We start from the raw sequence: 23,580 nt of genomic DNA on the forward strand, positions 1-23,580 counted from the left end.
CAGTCCTAAACAGCTGGCCCCTTATCCTGAGACTCTGCCGCCTCATGATAGTCACTAAGTTTCCGTATGTCTTTACCTTAAGTGGCAGGATGAGGGATGTTTTGCCACACTACAATGTGTAGCCAGGGTTGTAATGCGGTCCAATCACAATGAGGGAGGTTTCCATTGAGAAATAAGATCCTCTAGGAATTACAGTAATCCGATATTAAGGAAATAGTGCTTTATGGGTTCATGCATAATTCCTTTGCCTATTATTTTAACAGAGACATTTAGACAAATCATTAGGATCCCAAAAACGCATTGGGTTTCTGGCACGAGCCAATTGTGCTGTAGCTCTGGTGGCAGTGCAGCGGAGGTCACGGGAAATAATCCAAGACCAGGATATGTTGGATCCCAATGTTCGCTTAGAGTTTCCAGGTGGGGAAAAGAGAGGGGCAACATCTTTGGGTTCGAACTTCTGTCCGCCTGAAGAATACCAGGGGATGGGATCTTCCTATGCTGTAAGTCCGGAGACTGGTGCTCCCTGTGAGATGATGTGCACTGGCCTCTGAATATGGCTCCATAGTCGGCCAGTTAGCAGGATCTAGATTAGGGAAGTGGACTCGCAACGATTATAAGTTTTTTTTGTGTAACTGCAACCCACTTGCAAAAGAGGCCACTTTTAATGGGATGCAACCTATCGCCCCGCCCCCAACCAGATACAGATACTGAATTTTATAGGAAGCATGGGCCAGGTGAGTGACCAAAATACTCCCAGAGTGGCATGGCCCACCTGCCTGCTCTCTGCAACAATAAGTACCCGCCATTTGGGGTCAGTACTGGAGGGCACGATTTGGCACAATCCCAACACGAAATCCGGGAACACGGCTTGTGTCAATTTGACCTCAGGGTGTTCATATGTTAATCTTCATACAAGGCCCACATTTTAGAGTTACAATACACCTTATCAATTCAAACACAATATGGAATATCTCTTTCCCCTTTAGAAATAATTATTAAAGTGCACCCATTCCTATTTGTGACTCTCGCCAGTCTATTCATCTTTTGGATGGTACGTTAAACTGAGGCCCTCTCTGGTGGGTGTATTTTGAAGAAGGGCAGGGGAGTTTATTTATTGAAATTTCGAGATACAGCACTGAAACAGGCCCTTCGGCCCACCGAGTCTGTGCTGACCAACAGCCACCCATTTATACTAACCCTGCAGTAATCCCATAATCCCTACCTACACTAGGAGCAATTTACAATGACCAATTTACTTATCAACCTGCAAGCCTTTGGCTGTGGAAGGAAACCGGAGCACCCGGCGAAAACCCACGCGGTCACAGGAAAAACTTACAAACTCCGCACAGGCAGGACCCAGAATTGAACCCGGGTCCCCGGCGCCACTGTGCCGCCCCAGTTCTCCCTGGTGTCCTGGCCAATATTTAACCCTGGATCAAAACCTGGTCATTTTCTCACCGCTGTCAGTGGGAGCTTGCTGTATGCAAATTGGTTGCCACATTTCCTACGTTACACTTCAAAAGTACTTCATTGTCTGTAAAGCACTTTGGGACGTCCTGGGGTTGTGAAAGGCGCTATGTAAATGAAAGTTCTTACTTTCTTACTCTTACCAAGCTGGCAGCTGGCTTTTGGATTTGTTCCTATTGGACTTGTCCTTCACAGATCGAATAGCAGCCCGTGGATAATCGATGCATGTCTGTGCCTTTGCATGCTAATGATGACACCTCTGGAGCAGTTGGCTAGAAGTATAGGAACATAGAAAATAGGAGCAGGAGTAGGCCTTTCGGTCCTTCGAGCCTGCTCCGCCATTCATTATGATCATGGCTGATCATCCAACTCAGTAACCTGTTCCTGCTTTCGCCCCATGTCCTTTGATCCATTTAAACCCAAGAGCAATATCTAACTCCTTCTTGAAAACATACAATGTTTTGGCCCCAACTGCTTTCTGTGGTAGCGAATTCCACAGGTTCACCACTCTCTGGGTGAAGAAATTTCTCCTCATCTCAGTCCTGAATGGTTTACCCCATATCCTTAGACTACGACCCCTGGTTCTGGACTGCCCCACCATCGGGAACATCCTTCCTGCATCTACCCTGTCAACTCCTGTTAGAATTTTATAGGTTTCTATGAGATCCCCCCCTCACTCTTCTGAACTCCAGCGAATATAATCCTAACTGACTCAATCTCTCCTCATACGTCAGTCCCGCCATCCCAGGAATCAGTCCGGTAAACCTTCGCTGCACTCCCTCTATAGCAAGAACATCCTTCCTCAGATGAGGAGACCTAAACTGCACACAGTATTCCAGGTGTGACCTCACCAAGGCCCTGTATAATTGCAGCAAGACATCCCTGCTCCTGTACTCGAATCCTTTCGCTATGAAGGCCAACATACCATTTGTCTTTTTTACCGCCTGTTGCACCTGCATGCTTACCTTCAGCAACTGGTGTACGAGAATACCAGGTCTCGTTGCATATTCCCCTCTCTCAGTTTATAGCCGTTCAGATAATAATCTGCCTTCCTGTTTTTGCTACCAAAGTGGATAACCTCACATTTATCCAAATTATACTGCATCTGCCATGCATTAGCCCACTCACTCAACTTGTCCAAATCACCCTGAAGCCTCTCTGCATCCTCCTCACAACTCACCCTCCGACACAGTTTTGTGTCATCTGCAAATTTGGAGATATTACATTTAGTTCCCTCATCTAAATCATTAATGTATATTGTGAATAGCTGGGGTCCTAGCACCGATCCCTGCGGTACCCCACTAGTCACTGCCTGCCATTCGGAAAAAGACCTATTTATCCCTACTCTTTGTTTCCTGTCCAACAACCAATTTTCTAACCATCGCAATACACTACCCCCAATCCCATGTGCTTTAATTTTCCATGCTAATCTCTTATGTGGGACTTTGTCGAAAGCCTTCTGAAAGTCCAAATAAACCACATCCACTGGCTCCCCCTCATCAACTCTACTAGTTACATCCTCAAAGAATTCTAGTAGATTTGTCAAGCATGATTTCCCTTTTGTAAATCCATGCTGACTTTCTGCTTTAAAATCTTTGATAATGGACTCTAGAATTTTCTCCACTACCGACGTCAGGCTGACTGGTCTATAATTCCCTGTTTTCTCTCTACCTCCCTTTTTAAATAGTGGGGTTCCATTTGCTGCCCTCTAATCTGTAGGAACTGTTCCAGAGTCTATAGAATCTTGGAAGATGACCACCAATGCATCCACTATTTCTAGGGCCACTTCCTTAAGTACTCTGGGATGTAGATTATCAGGCCCTGGGGATTTAACGGCCTTCAATCCCATCAATTTCCCCAACACCATTTCTCTACTAATACTGATATGGTTCAGTTCCTCCCTCTCACTAAACCCTGTATTCCCCAACATTTCCGGTAGGATATTTGTGTCCTCCTTTGTGAAGACAGAACCAAAGTATGCATTTAGTTGGTCAGCCATTTCTTTATTCCCCATAATATATTTCCCTGTTTCTGACTGTAAGGGACCTACATTTGTCTTCACTAATCTTTTTCTCTTCACATATCTATAGAAACTTTTACAGTCTGTTTTTATGTTCCCCGCAAGCTTGCTCTCGTACTCTATTTTCCCCTTCTTAATCAATCCCTTGGTCCTCCTTTGCTGAATTCTAACCTGCTCCCAAACCTCAGCTAGCTGCTTAACCAACAGTAATACAGAATGGGCTGAAAATACAGCTGTGCTATGAGGAAAATGGCTGCTCACCAGATGTTGAGAAGATGCTCTTCACATGTAGCCTGCCATGAAAGAAAATTCACTCATGAAAGTTACAATGAGGAAGGCCATTCAGCCCATCACTCCTGCAGTCATGGTTTAGCTTGAAATAGTGCTCAGGGTCAACCTTTCTACCTGGTATCATATACCATACAAAGTGTGCTTCCATTCTGTATCCTTCAAGAGAACCATAGGGGGCATGAGGAGTCTTTGTTTACACAGTTATGATCTGGAATGCACTGCCTGAAAGGGTGGTTGAGGCAGACTCAATAACATCTTTGAAAGGGATTTGGATAGATGGTTGAAAAGGACAAAAACATTGCAGAAGGTTGGGGAAAGAGAGGAGACTAATTGGATAGCTCTTCCAACGAGCCAGCATGGGCACAATGGGCTGAACGGTCTCTTTTTGTGTTGTATGATTCTTTGATGCAATCACCAACAAAACAAAATCCCAAAATGCTACAGTTCTGGCCGACTTCTGTAAAAGCCAACGGGTGTCTCTCAACCTGAAGTTGTATGCTTATACAATTCTCACAGGTCATCTCTTCAACAAAAAAATTATGTGTTGATGACCTTTTTTGAATGGGAGAACAGGCTCAAAGGGCCGAAGGGCCTATTCCTGCCCCTAGTTTCTATGTTTCTACGTTTGAAGAAGGTTTGGAGAAATTTCCATGAATGTGGCAATTCTGAACCAACAAGGTCTACGGGTTGCCATGGAAACAGAACGTATTCTTTTTGACAATGCATTGTCTTGCTCAGAAACTCCATGGAGCCATTTCAAAAAGCCAGACATAGAGTCACCATATTCTCTGTTAAAGGGCACAGAAAATGTGTGTGAGGTAATCTTTCTTTATACAAAAAAATGTAACATGTCCAGTCGGATATTTTTTAAAGCATACATTTTCTTCCTGATGTTCCTTTCTTTCCTGTGTGAAATCATTTGTCCATCTTCTCATGGCAAGACCTTCAGGATCCAGGGAGTTCAACATTTGGGAACTGCAGCTGCAAATGCACATCTGGCAGTCCCTTGCCCATGTGTTATGGAGAAGCAGCATTCTGCATCTTATCACCAGAGCCTCCCATCATGAAAATAGAATTGTAAATACTCCAGTAATGCACTGATGTGTTCTTCCCCTTAACACAAGGCAAATAAGATTGGACTCAATTGCCAACTGATCTTATCTAAGAACCCCCAGAACATCACTGTGCATGTGATTCGCTCTCAATTCACTTAAATATTTTCCTGAAACAGGCCCGAGACATGATATATGATCTTTGGGAGTTTACCCACTATTAATGTTGGAGTCAGTGCTCTATAGGTACCTGGGTTGGACTAAAGGAAACCCTGCAGACATCGGACAAAACTTCTATGTCCAAGGATGTTTGAAAGATTGTGGTCAGAGCCTCTGCTCGTCCCTCTCTGACGTGTTTCAGTACTGCTTCCTTATCTAATAGACATTCCATTTAAATGGTTCACCTTTCATTCTCTATGCACGTCTGTGAAAATTGAAACAAAGTTCTCATTCAGTGTCTTTACCATTCCTTCATTCGCCATAAGATTTTGCTTCTCACCTTTGATTGACCCGACCCTTTCTTTAAATTTTCCTTTACTTTTTATGTATTCATTAAACCCTTTATGTTACCTGGCAGTCTTTCTTTACATCTCACCTTAGTCTTTAGGTGTCAACTGTGGCTCAGTGGGTAGCACTCTCTCATCTCTGAGTCATGAGGATGTTGCTTTAAGTCCCACTCCAGAAACTTGAGTGCATAATTCAGGCTGGCATTTCAGTTCAGTACTGAAGGAGTGCTGCATTGTCGGAGGTGCTGTCTTTCAGAGAGATGTCAAACCAAGGCCCCACCTGCCCTTTCAGGTAGATGTGAAAGATCCCACAGCACTATTCAAAGAAGAGCAGGTGAGTTCTCCCCAGTATTTACCCCTCAACTATTACCACTAAACTAGATTATCTGGTCATTATGACATTGCAGTTTGTGGAACCTTGCTGTGTACAAATTGTGTTTCCTGAGCTCCTGCTTTGGGATGTTATGAGATTGTGAAAGCTGCTACAGAAATGGAACTTCTATATTTCCTTTATAATTTCATTTTTTGATTCACTTGTGTGATGTGAGTATCGCTGGCAAGGTCAGCATTTATTGCCCATCCCTAATTGCCCTCGAGAAGGTGGTGGTGAGCTGCCTTCTTGAACCGCTGCAGTCCATGTGGGGTAGGTATACCCACAGTGCTGTTAGGGAGAGAGTTCCAGGATTTTGACCCAGCGACAGTGAAGGAACGACGATATAGTTCCAAGTCAGGATGGTATGTGGCTTGGTGGTGGTGTTCCCATGCATTTTCTGCCCTTGTCCTTCTAGGTGGTAGAGGTCGTGGGTTTGGAAGGTGCTATCTAAGGAGCCTTGGTGTGTTGCTGCAGTGCATCTTGTTGATGGTACACACTGCTGCCACTGTGCACTGGTGGTGGAGGGAGTGAAAGTTTGTGTTGGATGGGGTATGGATCAATGGGGTGTCTTTGTCCTCGATGGTGTTGAGCTTCTCGAGTGTTGTTGGAGCTGTATCCACCCAGTAGAGTGGAACTATAGAACCATAGAAAAATTATGGCAGAGAAGGAGGCCATTCAGCCCATCGTGTCTGTGCCAGCCGAGAAAACTAGCCACCCAATCTAATCCCACCTTCCAGCACCTGGTCTGTAGCCTTGCAGGTTACAGCACTTCAAGTGCATGTCCAGGTAGCTTTTAAATGAGTTGATCCGGGCAGTGAATTCCAGACACCCACCACCCTCACGGTAGAAAGGTTTTCCATTACAATCCTGATTTGTGCAACGTAGGTCTTGGAAAGGCTTTGGACTTTGGGGAGTCAGAAGGTGAGTCACTCACCAGAGAAAACTCCACCTCTGATCTGCTCTTGTCGGCATTTTTACTCATATATCTCAGAGTATCCTTGCAGACGAGCCTTGCTCCCCACATCTGTAAGATTATTTACACTTGCTCTGATAATGAGCTCGACCAGGAGAATGAACAGGGAACTTTTCTGCGGATTGTTTTAACTCCTGGATCAATTCTGCACCTTCAAAGGATCGCCTTCAAAACTCCAGGAGCAGCAGAACAACACCAGACCTTGTTATAGGCCTTTACTGCCAAACCAATTTATTGAACACCAGACAAACAAGCAAATAAACAACATTAATATAACCATTGATATATTTACCAGAGATGTTACACTGTGCTACTGTCAATGAAACTAATAAATAATGAATGGTCCACAATCTCTACAATAATCTATATTTTATAGCTAACTTTTATATACATTCTTTATTATCCCTTATCATCTTACCGATAGAGGATCTATCCATCCTGACCTTGTCTCTACAACAATCCCAGACTGGCTCGCTGATTTGAGCAAGCTAAGCTAATAAATACCCCAGAGAACAATTACCGGGGCTTGTGGATTTGAATAACTGTCAGCCAGATTCAAAAGGAGCCACTACTCAGACAGATGACCGAGAGATCGTGCTGTATTTTGTGTTAGAATTGTACAAATTGGCTCCTCCCTCAAGCCAGCAATCCAGAGGCAATTGAACAGTAATCCCTGCAACATTTGTATTGACATTGGTTGGAGTATGAATTCTGAATGCAGTTTTTAACTGCTTATGTACTGTGACTGAACCAAAGCAGCCACCGGGAAGATAGAACTAGATTTTGTTTTGTCACACCTTTTACTGCACATAAATGGTCTTGAAACCCATCATTGTCTCAGTTAAAAGAGATATCTGCTCTCCTTACTTAAACTGGCTCCCCAGACCTTGGTTTGAATGAGTAATCTAGAGTGGGTTTGTTGTATGTCCTATCTTTCAGATGACATGTTAAATTGACGTCCCATTTGCCTGCTCTGCTGGCTGATTAACTTAAATTGGCTACTGTTCTGGCAATGCATTGATTTTAAAATTCTCATCCTTGTGTTTAAATCCCACCATGGCCTCGCACCTCCTTATCTCTGGAACCTCCTCGAGCTTTACACTGTACCTCAAAGCAGGAGGGGAAGCAACTGCAGGTGATATTCTGGCTATGAGTAGATAGATAAGAATGGAACCAGGGGAGAACAGTCCCACCCAGCTGGATGACAGTGGAGACACATTGGAGGAGGATAGTGTGGTCAACCGTGTCAAAGGCTGCAGACAGGTCGAGAGGGACAAGCGGGGGTAACTTACCACTGGTGCAGTCACATAGGACGTCATTTGTCGGATGACTTCACTAAGAACTATTGTGGTGTTGTGGCAGGGGCAGAAACCTGATTGAAGGGATTCAAACACGGAGTTTTTTGGAAAGATGGGCATGGAATTTGGAGTTCAAATATTTTGGAAAGAAAAGGGAGGTTGGAGATGCGATAGTAATTTGTAAGGCTGGAGGGGTCAAGGGTTGTTTTTTTTTGAGGAGAGGCATGATAATGGTAGAATTAAAGTAGAGGAGGACAGTATTGAAGAGAGAGAACTGCTAACAATATCGGCTAACATGGGAACCAGGAAGGGAATTTGAGTGGTCAGCAGTTTAGTGGGAATAGGATTGAGGGAGCAGGAGGTGGATCTCATGGACAGGATGAGCTCGGAGAGGGCACGAGGGGAGATCGGAGAGAAATTGGAGAAAGGTGTGAGTTCAGGGCTAAGGGTAGGGGAGACCCTTAGAGGAAGTTTGGACGAGTGGAAGGGAGGAACAAGACAAAGACAGCTGATCAGATGTTCTCAATCTGAGTGACAAAGAGCTCCTCGCCATTATTGTTGGAGGTGAGGGTAGAGGAGAGAGGGGAGAGGGGTTTAAGAAGACAGTTTGTGGCAGGGAAAAGCAGCCAGGGTTATCTTTGCACTTTGGGATGATCCTGGAATCATGAGCAGTTTTGGCAGGCGAGAGCAGGATCCGATAGTGCTTTATGTGGTTCAGACACATCTGACAGTGAATAGCTAACACAGCTGTCTGCCATATCCGCTCAAATCTGCATCCCTTGGTCTGAAGGGAGCGGTAATGAGGACAATACCAGGGGCAATGGCCAGAGTGAGAGAGAGTAATAGTCTTAATGGGGACTGTGCATCAAAGGTGGTGAAGAGAGGGACAGTCGAACAGATCAGTAGCTGCAGAAATGTTGTGCTGAATGGAGGGCCAAAGGCTAGACAGTTGGGATTTTGAAAATGCAGTTGTAAGTGAATTGGGGGAGAGTTTTTCTCAGGGACAGATACAGAGCAAATAGGATTGGGAGGGGGACGGGAGATGTGGGTGGAGAGCAATGCAAGGAAGTGATCGGAAATGGCCCTGTCTGTGATTGATACAATGGGAGTAGTGAGGCCACGTGAGGTGACAAGGTCAAGGGGGTGGCCATGAATCTGGGTTTGGGAGTTTACATGGTGTTTTATATGGAGAGTAAGTTTATATGGGGAGATGGTAGCATAGTGATAATGTTGGTCGCCTAGTAATCCAAAGGCGTGGGTTAATGCTTCTTTGACATGAGTTCAAATCCCACCACATCAGCTGGAGAAATTGAAATTCAATTAATTAATAAATCCGGAATTAAAATACTAGTCTCATTGATAGTGATCATGAAACTACCTGATTATGGTTAAAAACCCATCTGGTTTATTAATGTCCCAGAAGGAAATCTGCTGTCCTAACCTTGTCTGGCCTACATGTCACTGCACACAAATACTGACTCTTAACTGCCCTCTGAAATGGCTGAGCAAGCCACTCACCACTAACTGCTCAAGGACAATTAGGGATGGGCAATAAATGCCAGCCTCACCAGTGATGCTCGCATCCCAAGAACAAACAAAGAAAAATTAAGGGAGGATAAGAAGGCTACCTTCAAAGAAGAGATAGTTCGGGCACAGTCAAGGTGTGTTCCCTCGAAGGGAAAAGGTAGGGTAAACAAATCTAGAGCTCCCTGGATGACAAAAGAGGTAGAGATTAAGATAAAGAAGAAAAAGTGTGCTTATGACAGATGCCAGGTAGAAAATACTGTTGAGAACCAGGCTGAATATAGAAGATCCAGAGAGGAAATGAAAAAGCAAATAAGAGAAGCAAAGAGAGAGCATGAAAAGAGACTGGCAGCTAGCATTAAAGGGAATCCCAAAGTCTTCTATCGACATATAAATAGTAAAAGGAGGAGTGGGGCTGATTAGGGGCCACAAAGAGGATTTATGCATGGAGGCAGAAGGCATAGCTGAGGCATTAAATGAATACTTTGCATCTGTCTTCACCAAGGAAGAAGATGCAACCCAGGCAATGGTGAAAGAGGAGGTAATTCAGACACTAGAAGGATTTAAAATTGATAAGAAGTACATATTAGATAGGCTGTCTGTACTTAAAGTGGATAAAGCACCAGGACTGGATGAGATGCATCCAAGGATACTGAGGGAAGTGAGAGTGGAAATCGCAGAGGCACTGGCCATAAATTTTCATTATTCCTTAAACTCGGGAGTGGTGTCAGAGGACTGGAGAATTGCAAACAGAACACCCTTGTTCAAAAAAGGGTGTAAAGAAAAGCCCAGTAACTACAGACCATTCAGTTTATCTTCGATGGTGGGGAAACTTCTAGAAAAAATAATTCAGGACAAAATTAATAGCCACATGCACTGATGCAGGTTAATTAAAGAAAGTTAGCATGGATTTCTTAAGGGAAAATTATGTTTAACTAACTTGCTGGAGTTTTTTGAGGAGGTAACAGAGAGGGTTGATGAGGGCAATGTAGTTGATGTGGTGTACATGGACTTTCAAAAGGTGTTTGATACAGTGCCACACAACAGACCTGTGAGCAAACGTATAGCTCATGGAATAAAAGGGATGGTAGCAACATGGATACAAAATTGGCTGAGTGAGTGGTTAATGGATGTTTTTCAGACTGGAGGAAGGTTTGTAGTGGAGTTCCCTAGGAGTCTGTGTTGGGACCCTTGCTTTTCCTGATATATATTAATGACCTAGACCTTGGTGTACAGGGCACATTTTCAAAGTTTGCGGATGATACGAAACTTGGAAGCATTGTGAACTGTGAGGAGGATAGTGTAGAACTTCAAAAAGACATAGACAAATTGGTGGAATGGGCAGACAGGTGGCAGATGAAGTTCAATGCGGAGAAATGTGAAGTGATTCATTTTGGTAGGAAGAACATAGAGAGACAATACAAAATAAAGGATACAATTCTAAATGGGGTGCAGGAGCAGAGGGACCAGGGTATGTATGTGCATAAATCATTGAAGGTGGCAGGACAGGTTGAGAGAGTGGTTAATAAAGCATACAGTATCCTGGGCTTTATTAATAGGGGCATAGAGTACCAGAACAAGGAAGTTATGTTGAACTTGTATAAGACACTAATTCAGCCTCAGCTGGAGTATTCTGTCCAGTTCTGGACACCGCACTTTAGGAAAGATGGGAGGGCATTGGAGAGTGTACAGAAAAAATTCAGGAGAATGGTTCCAGGGATGAGGAATTTCAGTTATGAAGATAGATTGGAGAAGTTAGGACTGTTTTCCTTGGAGATGAGAAGGCTGAGAGGTGATTTCATGCAGGTATTCAAAATCATGAGGGATCTGGACAGAGTAGATAGGGAAAAGCTGTTCCCACTCATGAGAAGATTGAGAATGAGAGGACACAGATTTAAGGTAATTGGTAAAAGAAACAAAAGTGACATGAGGAAAAGTTTTTCATGCAGCAAGTGATTAAGGTCTGGAATGCACTGCCTGTGAGTGTGCTGGAGGCAGCTTCAATTGAAGAACTCAGAAGTGAATTCGACAGTTATATGAAAAGGAAGAATGTGCAGGGTTACGGGGAGAAAGTGGGGGAAATGGCACTAAGTGAACTGATCTTTCGGAGAGCTGGTGTGGACACGATGGGCCGAATGGCCTCCTTCTGCACTGTAACAATTCTGTGATTCTGTGAAGAGGGCAGTAAACTCAGAGGAGAGAGAGCAAGATGAGTTGAGATAAAAGTTGAAATCACTGAGGCTGAGAAGTGGTTCAGTGCTGAGGGAGGAGGGCAGTGAAGATATCTTGGTGCGTTCATTTCAATGGTGCTTGGGTGGGCAGTAGAGAATGGGGATTTTAAATGAGAGGTGAAGGGGTGGAAAGAGGTGAGATGCTCAAAGGAGGAAAAGGAAGGGGCAGACAGAAAAGGACAGACCAAGGTGTGATTTGGTGATGAGTTACACCTCCACCACCAGGATCTAGATGGGACAAGTGATGGAAGAATAGTGAGACAGGGAAGCTTCAGTTCGGGGGAAAGTGTTACTAACCCTCGGCCAGCTTTCTACCAAGGCCATGATAACAATGCAATCATCCACAACAAGCTCATCGACGTCAAGGGCCTTGTTCACAAGCGAACAGCTTGCCAAGTACTTATTCTATTTTGTTTTTAAATTAATAAACTATAATATTGATTCCAAACCAGGAGTGACAGCCTGATACTTCCTCCCCTCAGCAGAAAGTTGAGGTAAAGAAGATAAAATGGCCAGCCCCCTCCCCTAAAAAAAAATCCGATTACAAAATCAATATCAACGTTCAATATAATCTTCACCCTGCCAGTATGACACCCATTACAACCCAGCAAGTACTCTTTGGGATCTGTCTGTGCCACCCTGTGACACGCAATGGACTGTGTCCATCAGGTGGCAGGGACAGACGGGCCCCGCCCACAGGCCCATCTCATTGGACCAGAGGCATTTTAGGGGCGGTTTTAGTTACATTGGGAGGCGTGCTGTGATTGGACCGTGTATTATGTAACGTTCTTGCATCAGGAAAAGTCCCTTAAAACGGGATAAGGCGCTTTACTGGACCGGGGTCCAAGCTGGGGGAGAGAGAGAGGTATAGAGGGAGGGAGATAGAGATAGAGATAGAGATAGAGATAGAGATAGAGATAGAGGGCGAGGGAGAGAGAGAGAGAGAGAGAGGGAGAGAGAGTTGTTCACAGTACAGTGGCAACTGCAATTCTGGACTCAGTGACAAGCTGCTTGATGTGAGTATCTCAAGCTTCTGCCTTCGAATTCAACAACATAATATCTTTTAAAAATTGTAAATCATTCATCTTTGAAATTATAAACTTCACTTCAACAGCATAACATCCTATAAGATCTGTGTATAATGCATTTATATATTAATATTTCCATTGTTATTAATTTCTATAAATATTAAATTGAATCCTAAGTACGTGCATATACATGATAATTTCATCAATTAGATTTAATTAATAACTTAATAATTAGAAAGTGATCTTAAAAAGCCTGATGAAAAACCTTTAATTATTGCAGCTAAATATGAAGCTATTAAGACAATTGGAGTAGTTTATAATTCTGGGATTTGAGCCCTTTCATTGACAGTATTGATTTGTTTATCTTGTAACAGTAAAATTAATCTTCAGTCTGGCTCAGAATTTGCTCTGATTTTCCTCCCCTCGGTAGGTGAGGAGTTTACCTGGAAGTTTGTGGGATGCAGGGATTTAAAGTGAACTTTGTTCATTGTGTATTTTGTTGAAATGTAAATGTGGGACCATCATCCAGCCTGGTTTCACTGCAGAATAAAGGGGACGCTCTGACAATGACTTCTTGACGCGGTGCCAAGTGCAGCTGCTCCCTAGTTTGTCTTCAGTGTCCACCCAGCAAATCTTGAGGATTCCCAGTCAACTGTTAACAAGTTTCTTTTCCCTCCCCCTTCCTCTCTTACAGCTGATCAAAATCCCAACTCCCCACCTTCAGTTAGCTTCAGCCGAACAGAGATGTTGGTCTGCCTCCTGCCGCTTCTCGTCCTTGTACACTCGGTGCTCCCGCAGAGATCCGAACCCATCTTTACAGTGGTGACCGGTACAGTCCTTCCTCCCGACTACGACAATAATCCGACTCAACTCAATTATGGAGTGGCAGTCACTGATGTGGATAACGATGGCGAGCTGGAGATAGTGGTGGCAGGGTAGGTGTGTCCCATACAATAGCTGACAACTCAGCAGCGGGGAAGCTGTATGTGTGTGTATCTGAGAAATTAGATATAGATGTATGTTTATCTGATACATAGAAAACGTGGCTGTAGATGTAGAATATCTATCTGTGTATATATAAAGCATGAGTGCATGTATGCGATAAATGAACTGTGTCTATACATTCTATATATGACCCTGTGTATGTATGTGATATGTGTGTTTGAGATATATGCAGATAAACCAAATGTGTCTCTATCTGTGATATATATGTATGACCCCATGTATATGTGTGGTGTGTGTTTAGCTATATGTGCATTTTATATCTGAGTGTTTGCATAGTTCCCATTTAAAAGATTGCTGTTGGCATTGCAAAGTATTGAGAATCCCTCTTTCCTCCAGCTGAATATAATGTGATGTTGCTGCATTGACTGCTTCATGTTTAAAACTGTGTCCATTTCCGAGATTTTTTTTTTGCCTACAGACCAGTGTCCAGTCCCTTGTATAACTCCAAACCCCCGCCCCCCTCCCCCTCCCCCCCCCCCCCCACCACAGCACCAATGTGACTATATATTCCCTCTACCCGTCTGTCTAGATAAGGCCTGTCATTTTCTCATTATTTTTGATTCTGCAGCACCATCTCCATCTCTCTCTGTCACTTCCCATCCCTCGTTCCATCTGTTTCCTCTGACTCTATATATTTCTCAGCTGCAGAGATTACAGAATGACAATTAGTCTCGGTGTCCACTTCTGGAGACCAAATTTGGCGAGATAACTGGCTCTGGATTACCTAGTCCTTGAACTCACCCCATAACAAACAAAAATCTAAATCTGACGTTTCCGAACACCGCCAGATGTTCAAAGCGACTTTGCTGAATTTCGAACACGTTGCATTGCATTTTTTTGAAAACAAAATTTGCAAATTTCAAACACGGCAGAATTGAATCTGGTGACTGAGGAGAGGAATTTATCAGAATTTCAGTGAGATGGTGTGAAATTTTGGGTTTAACAAAATTCACATCTAATGCTTCTTTCTGTCTTAAATCTGTTCATTTGGCCCAACAACCCCTGGGATCTCCCTATAACCCTGTTAAAATAAGACCTAGTCATAGAGTCATAGAGTTATACAGCACAGAAACAGGCCCTTCGGCCCATGGTGTCCATGGCGGCCATCAAGCACCTATCTATTCTAATCCCATTTTCCAGCACTTGGCCCGTAGCCTTGTCTGTTATGGCGTTTCAAGTGCTCATCTAAATACTTCCTAAATGTTGTGAGGGTTCCTGCCTCTACCACTTCTTCAGGCATTTACAAAATAACGTGCCACTTTGTCACACTGTAAAATGTTCATTATCCTATGTGTGTTTCAGACATAAAATGCAGACATTTTATGAAGGTGTTCAGGTAAATTTTTTTCCCCATGTGGATGAGATTAATTCACCTATATTTTCTACTGACATTTTTGGGGCATCAAGGCTCAGGAGTTTAAGATGCTTCACTTGTGCCATGTACAAACTCTGGGAATCTTGCTAGCATATAAGAAATTTAACAAGTCTTGGTTCAGTTTGTGTGTGTCTTGCCCAACTGCTGGCTGGTCCATGCAATGTAACCATGTTGGATCAGTAAGGTGCTGTCCGCTCTCTTATCAATAGATTATTTTTTATTTAGAGATGCAGCACTGAAACAGGCCCTTCGGCCCACCGAGTCTGTGCCAACCAACAACCACCCGTTTATACTAACCCTGCAGTAATCCCATATTCCCTACCACCTATCTACACTAGGGACAATTTACAATGGCCAATTTACCTATCACCTGCAAGTCTTTGGCTGTGGGAGGAAACCAGAGCACCCGCCAAAAACCTACACAGTCACAGGGAGAACTTGCAAAGTCCACACAGGCAGGACCCAGAATTGAACCCAGGTCCTTTGAGCTGTGAGGCTGCGGTGCTAACCACTGCACCACCCTAAGTAATCTAAATACATCTAGATAATCTAAAACATGTCCTGTCACCGAGTACATTATCAAATTACAATGGGCTGTAATTGCTCATGCTTTTGCAAGTCCAGAAAGAATCCTTTCCCTGATTCTTAAAGTGTGTCTTTTAAAAAACAATGTAATTCTGGACAGAAGATATACTGTGGTTCTTTTCAACTAGGGAACAAAAAGACAGCACAGGTTCCTGTGTCCAGTGAGCTCACTGGAATGTGAGTTTGTGTGATCAGCAGGATGCAGGCAGTATCACCACGAGGATTTTAGTCATGCCCACCAATAGACAGATTCCTGGGGTGAGAGGGTTGCCGTATGAGGAGAGATTGAGTGGAATGGGCCTATATTCACTGGAGTTTAGAAGAATGAGAGGTGATCTCATTGAAATATATAAAATTCTTAGCGGGTTTGACAGGGTAGATGCTGAGAGGCTGCTTCCCCTGGCTGGAGAGTCAAGTTTTAGGGGTCACAGTTTCAGGATAAGAGGTCGGCCATTTAGGGCTGAGTTGAGAGGAAATTTTTCAATCAGAGGGTTGTGAATCTTTGGAATTCTCTACCTCAGAGAGCCTTGGATGCTCCGTCGTTGCGTATATTCACAATAGGATTAATAGAGTTTTGGACACCAAGGAAATCAAGGGATAAAGGGGTAAGGGAAAAATGGAGTTGCGGTAGAAGATCAGCCAAGATCTTATTGAATGGCGGAGCAGGCTGAAGGTGCTGTATGGCCTATTCCTGCTCCTAATTTTTATGATGGCCAGACCCTATCTGGAGTAACTGCCTTCAGTTTTGGCACAAGACCTCAGGAAGCATTTATTGGCCTTAAAATGGGTGCAGCACATAGTCTCCAGAATTATACTGGAGCTTAAAGGGTTAAAATATGAGGCCAAGTTCCATAAACTTGGCTGCTATTCTCTTCACTGTTGAACATTGAGGGGTGATCTGATTGAGGTATTTAAAATATTAAAAATATTTGGCAGGGAAATAATTTCTCCTCATCTACCCTATTGGAGCCAGGCTATTTAGGCGGGAAATCAGGAAGCACTTTTTCACACAAAATTGCTGTTGAAATCAGGAACTCTGTCTCTCAAAAGGCCATGGAGGGCTTGGGTGAATTGACGATTTTATGACTGAAATAGATTTTTGTTTGATGAACAGAATATGGAGCAAAGGCAGGAAAATGGAGGTGAGGTGTAGATCGGCCATGATTGAATTGATCGAGGAGCTGAATGGCCTACTCCTATTCCTATGTATATGTATTGTGACAATGTTGGGACCTAAAGGGATGCTGAGGTTATGATGGAAACACTTGGGGCTCAGAACTGCTGGGAGCAGAGGAGGTGGGGGAAGGGATTTGAGGTGCGACCCAGGAAATGTTGCTTCTTGCTTCAGTCCTCTGGTTCCTCCTTCACTGTGGCCAACTCAAAGGTACATCAACCAGAACAGCACTGTGGGCTGAATGCCGGGTTACCAATGGCAACACAGCGATCGGTTTCTTTGGAGAGAGGGTATAGTAAAACGCATTGAAGATAATTTATTCAAAAAAAAAAATGACTGGTCACAACCCAGGCCCCGAGATTGGGCAGCAAGGAATTGCCCATCCACATTTCAGCTCCCCCTCTCCATTGCACAGCAAGCACAATGATCCCATTCCCTGGGGTTCCCAGTGGGGTCAATGTTGGGTCACACTGGCTGCCTCATGGCAGTGGAGCGAGACTCAGGAAATTTCATAGCCTTGGTGTATCACACAGGGAGCTGTAAAGCTGTGGAATTCATTTCCAGAGTTGAGGCAAAAACTATATCAACATTCAAGATCAGATTGGGTAGGGGGATGAAGGAAAATGGAGTTGAATGGAAAGGAAAGGTAAACATGATCAGAACTATTTACTCAGATGGAGGGTAAATGCAAACACACTGGGGCTCTTTTCTCTAGAAAAGAGAAGGCTAAGGGGTGACTTTATAGAGGTCTTTAACAGTATTGTAGGTTGAACATAGTGAAGACGTTTCTACTTGTGGGGGAGACCAAAACAAGAGGTCATAAATATAACAAAAGCAATATAAAGCAGATAGTATAAATCTGAAATAAAAACAGAACATGTCATAAACACTCAGCAGGTTGATATGTTCGACCATTCATATAAGATAGTTACTGATAAAACCAACAGGGAACTCAGGAGAGGCTTCTTTACCCAGAGAATGGTTATTATGTGGAACTCACTACCACAGGCGAATAGCAGAGATGCATTTAAGGGGAAGCTGGATGAACATGTGACTGAGAAAGGAATGGAAGGATATACTGATGGCGTGAAAAAGGGTAGGAGGAGGCTCATGTGGAGCAAGAAGGCGAGCATGGACATGGTGGGCCAAATGGCCTTTTGCTGTGCTGTAAATTCTTTTTTTTTAAAATTCGTCTTCATGTGGGCATCACTAATGAGGCCAGCATTTGTTGCCCGTCCCTAATTGCCCTTGCGAAAGTGGCAGTCAACTGCCTTCCTGAACTACTGCAGTCCATCTGGTAGTTGGTGCGAGGTGTGCTGTTTGGTTTTATTCCTTTTCAACTTTTGTGTCGTGGTTTTGTACAACTGAGTGTCTTGTTAGGCCATTTCAGAGGGCAGTTAAACGTCAATGACATTTGCTGTGGGTCTGGAGTCACATGTAGGCCAGACCAGGTAAGGACGGCAGATTTCCTTCCCTAAAGGACATTAGTGAACCAGATGGGTTTTTATGATAATTGATGGGAGTTTCATGGCACTACTGAGACTAGGGGCTGAATTTTACACTCCCCGAAAGAGCGGGAAGGTGGCGTACAATGGAGCAGAAGGCTCTGGGGACCTTTCCGACCCGCTCCTGCCTCCGCTGTCACTTTACGCAGGGAAGTGGTGGCGGAAAACGGTCTGCACGCCCCAGGCCAATCGAGGCCTTTAAGTGGCAATTTAATGGCCACTTAAGGGCCTTTGCCTGCCTCCACTGGGATTTTACCCGTGGCTGGTCGGGCGGCTGAGGACCGAGAGACGCCGCCTGACAAAAGCAGGTGGCTCTCGATGGGACCCTGTGCCCAATGGAGGGCCGCCCCCCGCTACCCCAACACCCCTAACACCCAACACGCCCCCTTTTCCCCCCCAATTGACCACCCTTGCCTTGCCAGGGCACGACTGATTACCTCCAGCGAGGCAACCAAAACTTACCTTGGTTCTGGGCTCCCTGACATTGTTTCTTCACACTGGGCTGTAGTCCCAGCAGTGGCCACTGCCCCTAGTGGCGCTGCTGGGACTAAGTGCTGCCGGCCCTCTGATTGGCCAGTAGCTCAATGAGGAGGGGCCTCCTCCCTCAAGTGGGTGGAAGTCCCGCCTCAGAACAATTAAAGCCTGTCAACCTGCAAAATACATGCTGGATTCCCAGGTGGGGTGGAAGTGAGTTTGCCACTGACTTTTCAGTCGGTGGTCGGCTCCCACCCGCCTAGCGTTAAATCCCGGCCTAGGTTTCAATTCCAGATATTTATCAATTAATTGAATTTAAATTCCACCAGCCGTCTTGTTGAGATTTGAACCCGTGTCCCCAGAGCACTAACCTGGGTCTCTGGTTTACTAGTCCAATGACATCACCATCTCCCTCCCATAAATACTATGTAATCCTATGTTGCATTTTGTCTAACCTCTGGATTGGTAATCTATTCATTTCTTGAAAGAAAGAAAGACTTGGATTTATGAAGCACAATATTCCGTCTTGAAGACTTTGGGGTGTTGTAATTATTATTATATTGGATAAATTGTGTTGGCACAAAACCAGAGAGAACCGGCTGAAGCCAGTTGTGGGTAGGGAGGAAGGGTAGGATAGACTGATACCAACTCCGCAGCTTTCAGCCTCTCTCTTATAATTCATTAATATGTCTACTGCTCGTGATAAACCCCCGGCTCTGGAGTTGCCACTCGGGATCAACCCCCCCCCACCCCCGGCCTCTGGAGCTGCCACTCGGGATCAACCCCCCCCCCCCACCCCCGGCCTCTGGAGCTGCCACTCAGGATCAACCCCCCCCGGCCTCTGGAGCTGCCACTCGGGATAAAACCCCCCACCCCCCCGGCCTCTGGAGCTGCCACTCGGGATAAACCCCCCTCCCCGACCTCTAGAGCTGCCACTCGGGATAAACCCCCCTCCCCAGCCTCTGGAGCTGCCACTCGGGATCAACCCCCCCCGGCCTCTGGAGCTGCCGCTCGGGATAAACTCCCGGCCTCTGGAGCTGCCGCTCGGGATAAACTCCCGGCCTCTGGAGCTGCCGCTCGGGATAAACTCCCGGCCTCTGGAGCTGCTGTTCGGGATAAACTCCCGGCCTCTGGAGCTGCTGTTCGGGATAAACCTCCGTCTTGTTCATGCTGCACAGCTGCAACAAAAGTCCAGTCTGTGTGTGGAGCGGGGCGAGCGGGGTCAGTGTTGTAAAACAAAATAGAGGAATTATTGGGTGTCAGAGCAAGTGGAGGAGAGTGGGCAGTGGTGGGGGAATCTTCCGTGAAGTGGTCAAGGTGCTAGTGGAACTTGAGCAGATGGCTTTTCTGGGATCTGTACTGCTTGAGGGCACCTGAGTGAAGTGATGGAGCACGATGTCACCACAAGAATGTTTACAGAATATCTCAAAGTGCTTTACAGCCAATGAAGTACTTTTTGAAGTGTTTCAATGTAGGAAATGTGGCAGACAATCTGTGCACAGTAAGCTTCCACAGACAGCAATGTGATAATGACTGAATAATCTGTTTTCCGTGAAGTTGATTGAGGAATAAATCTTGGGAGGTCACAAGGAAGAACTCCCCTGCTCTTCTTCAAAATGGTATCTTTTACCTTCAACTGAGAAGGCAGACAGGGTATCAATTTAAAATGGCACCTCCAACAGTACAGCATTGCCTCAGGACTGCAACAGTACAGCATTGCCTCAGGACTGCAACAGTACAGCATTCCCTCAGGACTGCAACAATACAGCATTCCCTCAGAACTGCAACAATACAGCATTCCCTCAGAACTGCAACAATACAGCATTCCCTCAGAACTGCAACAGTACAGCATTCCCTCAGGACTGCAACAATACAACATTCCCTCAGGACTGCAACAGTACAGCATTCCCTCAGAACTGCAACAGTACAGCATTCCCTCAGGACTGCAACAAGACAGCATTCCCTCAGAACTGCAACAATACAGCATTCCCTCAGGACTGCAACAATACAGCATTGCCTCAGGACGGCAACAGTACAGCATTGCCTCAGGACGGCAACAGTGCAGCATTGCCTCAGGACGGCAACAGTGCAGCATTGCCTCAGGACGGCAACAGTGCAGCATTGCCTCAGGACTGCAACAGTACAGTGTTCCCTCAGGGGACTGCAACAATACAGCGTTCACTCAGGGGACTGCAACAATACAGCATTGCCTCAGGACTGCAACAGTACAGTGTTCCCTCAGGACTGCGCGGGTTTTCGGGGGAGCGGTGTTGGTTTTTGTGCTCAAGTCTTGGAGCAGGAGTTGAATTCCAAACCGTCTAACTCAGACGAGAGTGTTACCACTCAGCTGAGGTTAACAAGGGCAAAGAAAGAAGAAAAAAAAGGAACAGATTGTCTTGATTTGAGTTAATAGAGTGTTCCAGTATATTAAAAAAAATGTGGAGTGAAAAATCAGCCAATCAAATGCAGCAGAAGCAGCTGATTCATCGGTTCAAGGTCTACGGTGTGTAAAAAAAAATACTCGAAACCTCGTAACCAATGGAGCTCAATGCCAATCTCTTGTTCTATGACTCTAAAGTGCTTTGATTAACAAGGCTTTGAGTAGTGAATGAGCTGTAATCCTTACACAATGTGTCGAAGGTCACAATGGTTAATCTGCACTGGATGACACTTTTTTATAATAATTGTTTTTAAGAGAGCAATCTTGTATATATTCTTCAGAGATTGTGGAAATTTAAGTCACTTTCTTGGGATTGTGTAAGGGGGAGCATTTTATTTAATGTACTAGGAACTGTGTTGGATGGTATTACAGATCACTCTGAGCAGGACGCTCAACAACAATTTGCATTTCTCTAGCACCTTTAGCATAGGAAAACATCCCCAGGTCTTTTACAGGAGCATATCAAAGAAAATTTGACACTGAGCCACGTAAGGAGATATTAGGGCAGGTGACCGAAAGCTTGGTCAAAGAGGTAGGTTTTTTAAGGAGGAAAGAAGGGTAGAGAGCAGAGAGATTTGGGGAGGGAATTCTGGAACTTAATGCCTAGGCAGCTGAAAACACAGCCACCAATGGTGGGGTAATGGAAATCGGGGATGCGCAAGAAGGCAGAATGGAGGACCGCAGAGATCTTGGAATGGGATTGCCAATTTGCGCTGTGGCTGATGTCTGCTAGGAACTAGATCCGAACAGCTCCAAACTAATTCCACATGGATCTGTCTAACCAGTAACTTGAGTGCAGTACTGAGGGAGCGCTGCACAGTTGGAGGTTCAGTACTGAGGGGCAGTACTGTGGGAGTGCTGAACTGTCAGAGGGGCAGTACTGAAGGAGGTGCCAACTTTCGGATGAAATGTTAATCCTGTCTGGTGGCAGTGATCATAGTTCAGTTAGATTTAGTGTAGTTATGGAAAAGGACAGAGATAGACCAGGAGTAAAAGTTCTCTATTGGGAAAAGGCCAATTTTACTGAGCTGAGATGTGATTTTGCAAAAGTGGACTGAAAACAGCTACTTGAAGGTGAATCAGTGTCAGAGCAATGGGAGGTATTTAAGGAAGAGATAGTGAGGGTTCAGAAACAAAAATACTTCGACAAAGAGAAAGGATGGGACTAAGAAATCTCGACTCCACTGTTTGTCAAAGAGTGTACAGGGTAGGATCAGGCAAAAGACTTGCTGGTTGATAGGTTAATTGGCCATTGTAAATTGCCCCGAGTATAGGTAGGTGGTAGGGAAATATAGGGACAGGTGGGGATGTGGTAGGAATATGGAATTAGTGTAGCATTAGTATAAATGGGTGGTTGATGGTCGGCACAGACTCGGTGGGCCGAAGGGCCTGTTTCAGTGCTGTATCTCTAAACTAAAACTAATCTAAACTAAACTAAAAAAAGGTAGCTTATGTTAGATACCAAGGGTTAAATACTACAGAAAGGAGTACAGAAAGGGTAGGGGTGAAATTAAAAAGGAAATTAGGAAAGCAAAGAGAGGGCATGAAAAAATATTGGCAGTTAAAATTAAGGATAACCCAAAGATAAATACATAAAGAGCAAGAGGATAACTAAGGAAAGAGTAGGGTCTATAAGAGACCAAAAAGCTAATATGTGTATGGAGATGGAAATGTGGGCATGGCTCTTTTCGGGCCCCGCAAGGCGGGAACAGGAGCAGGGGCCCCGAAGCTACTGGTGCCAGGTTGTGTCAGTTTCAGGATGCAGTTCCTGGCGTGGGCAATGTTCACCAGGGTGGGGGAGAGCAGGACAGGAATCCCACTCTTCTCTCAATTGAGGCCAATTGAGGGTGGCACAGTGGCGCAGTGGTTAGCACCGCAGCCTCACAGCTCCAGTGACCCGGGTTCAATTCTGGGTACTGCCTGTGTGGAGTTTGCAAGTTCTCCCTGTGTCTGCGTGGGTTTTCTCCGGGTGCTCCGGTTTCCTCCCACAAGCCAAAAGACTTGCAGGTTGGTAGGTAAATTGACCATTATAAATTGCCCCTAGTATAGGTAAGTGGTAGGAATATGGGATTAGTATAGGATTAGTATAAATGGGTGGTTGATGGTCGGCACAGACTCGGTGGGCCGAAGGGCCTGTTTCAGTGCTGTATCTCTAAACTAAACTAAAAGCAGTTTGAAAGCTCGTTAAGTACTTGTCAAGCTAGGCCCCCACCTGCCAAGCATGAGGCACATTAATTTTGTCATGAAAATTGATTTTAA

The 23,580-nt window shown here is 44.8% G+C and overlaps 1 protein-coding gene across 1 annotated transcript in view; it reads left to right on the plus strand.

The window, feature by feature from the left end:
• The first annotated feature begins 12,538 nt into the window (after positions 1-12,538).
• Positions 12,539-23,580, plus strand: part of crtac1b (cartilage acidic protein 1b) — a 341,954-nt gene continuing 330,912 nt past the window's right edge. Inside the window, exons 1-2 of the mRNA XM_068053120.1 lie at positions 12,539-12,751; positions 13,458-13,698. Coding sequence (XP_067909221.1) covers positions 13,508-13,698 — 191 coding nt within the window. The 5' untranslated portion in view covers positions 12,539-12,751; positions 13,458-13,507. The remainder of the gene's footprint in view (positions 12,752-13,457; positions 13,699-23,580) is intronic.

Source organism: Heterodontus francisci, chromosome 20 (assembly GCF_036365525.1).
Source record: "Heterodontus francisci isolate sHetFra1 chromosome 20, sHetFra1.hap1, whole genome shotgun sequence".
Taxonomy (NCBI): domain Eukaryota; kingdom Metazoa; phylum Chordata; class Chondrichthyes; order Heterodontiformes; family Heterodontidae; genus Heterodontus; species Heterodontus francisci.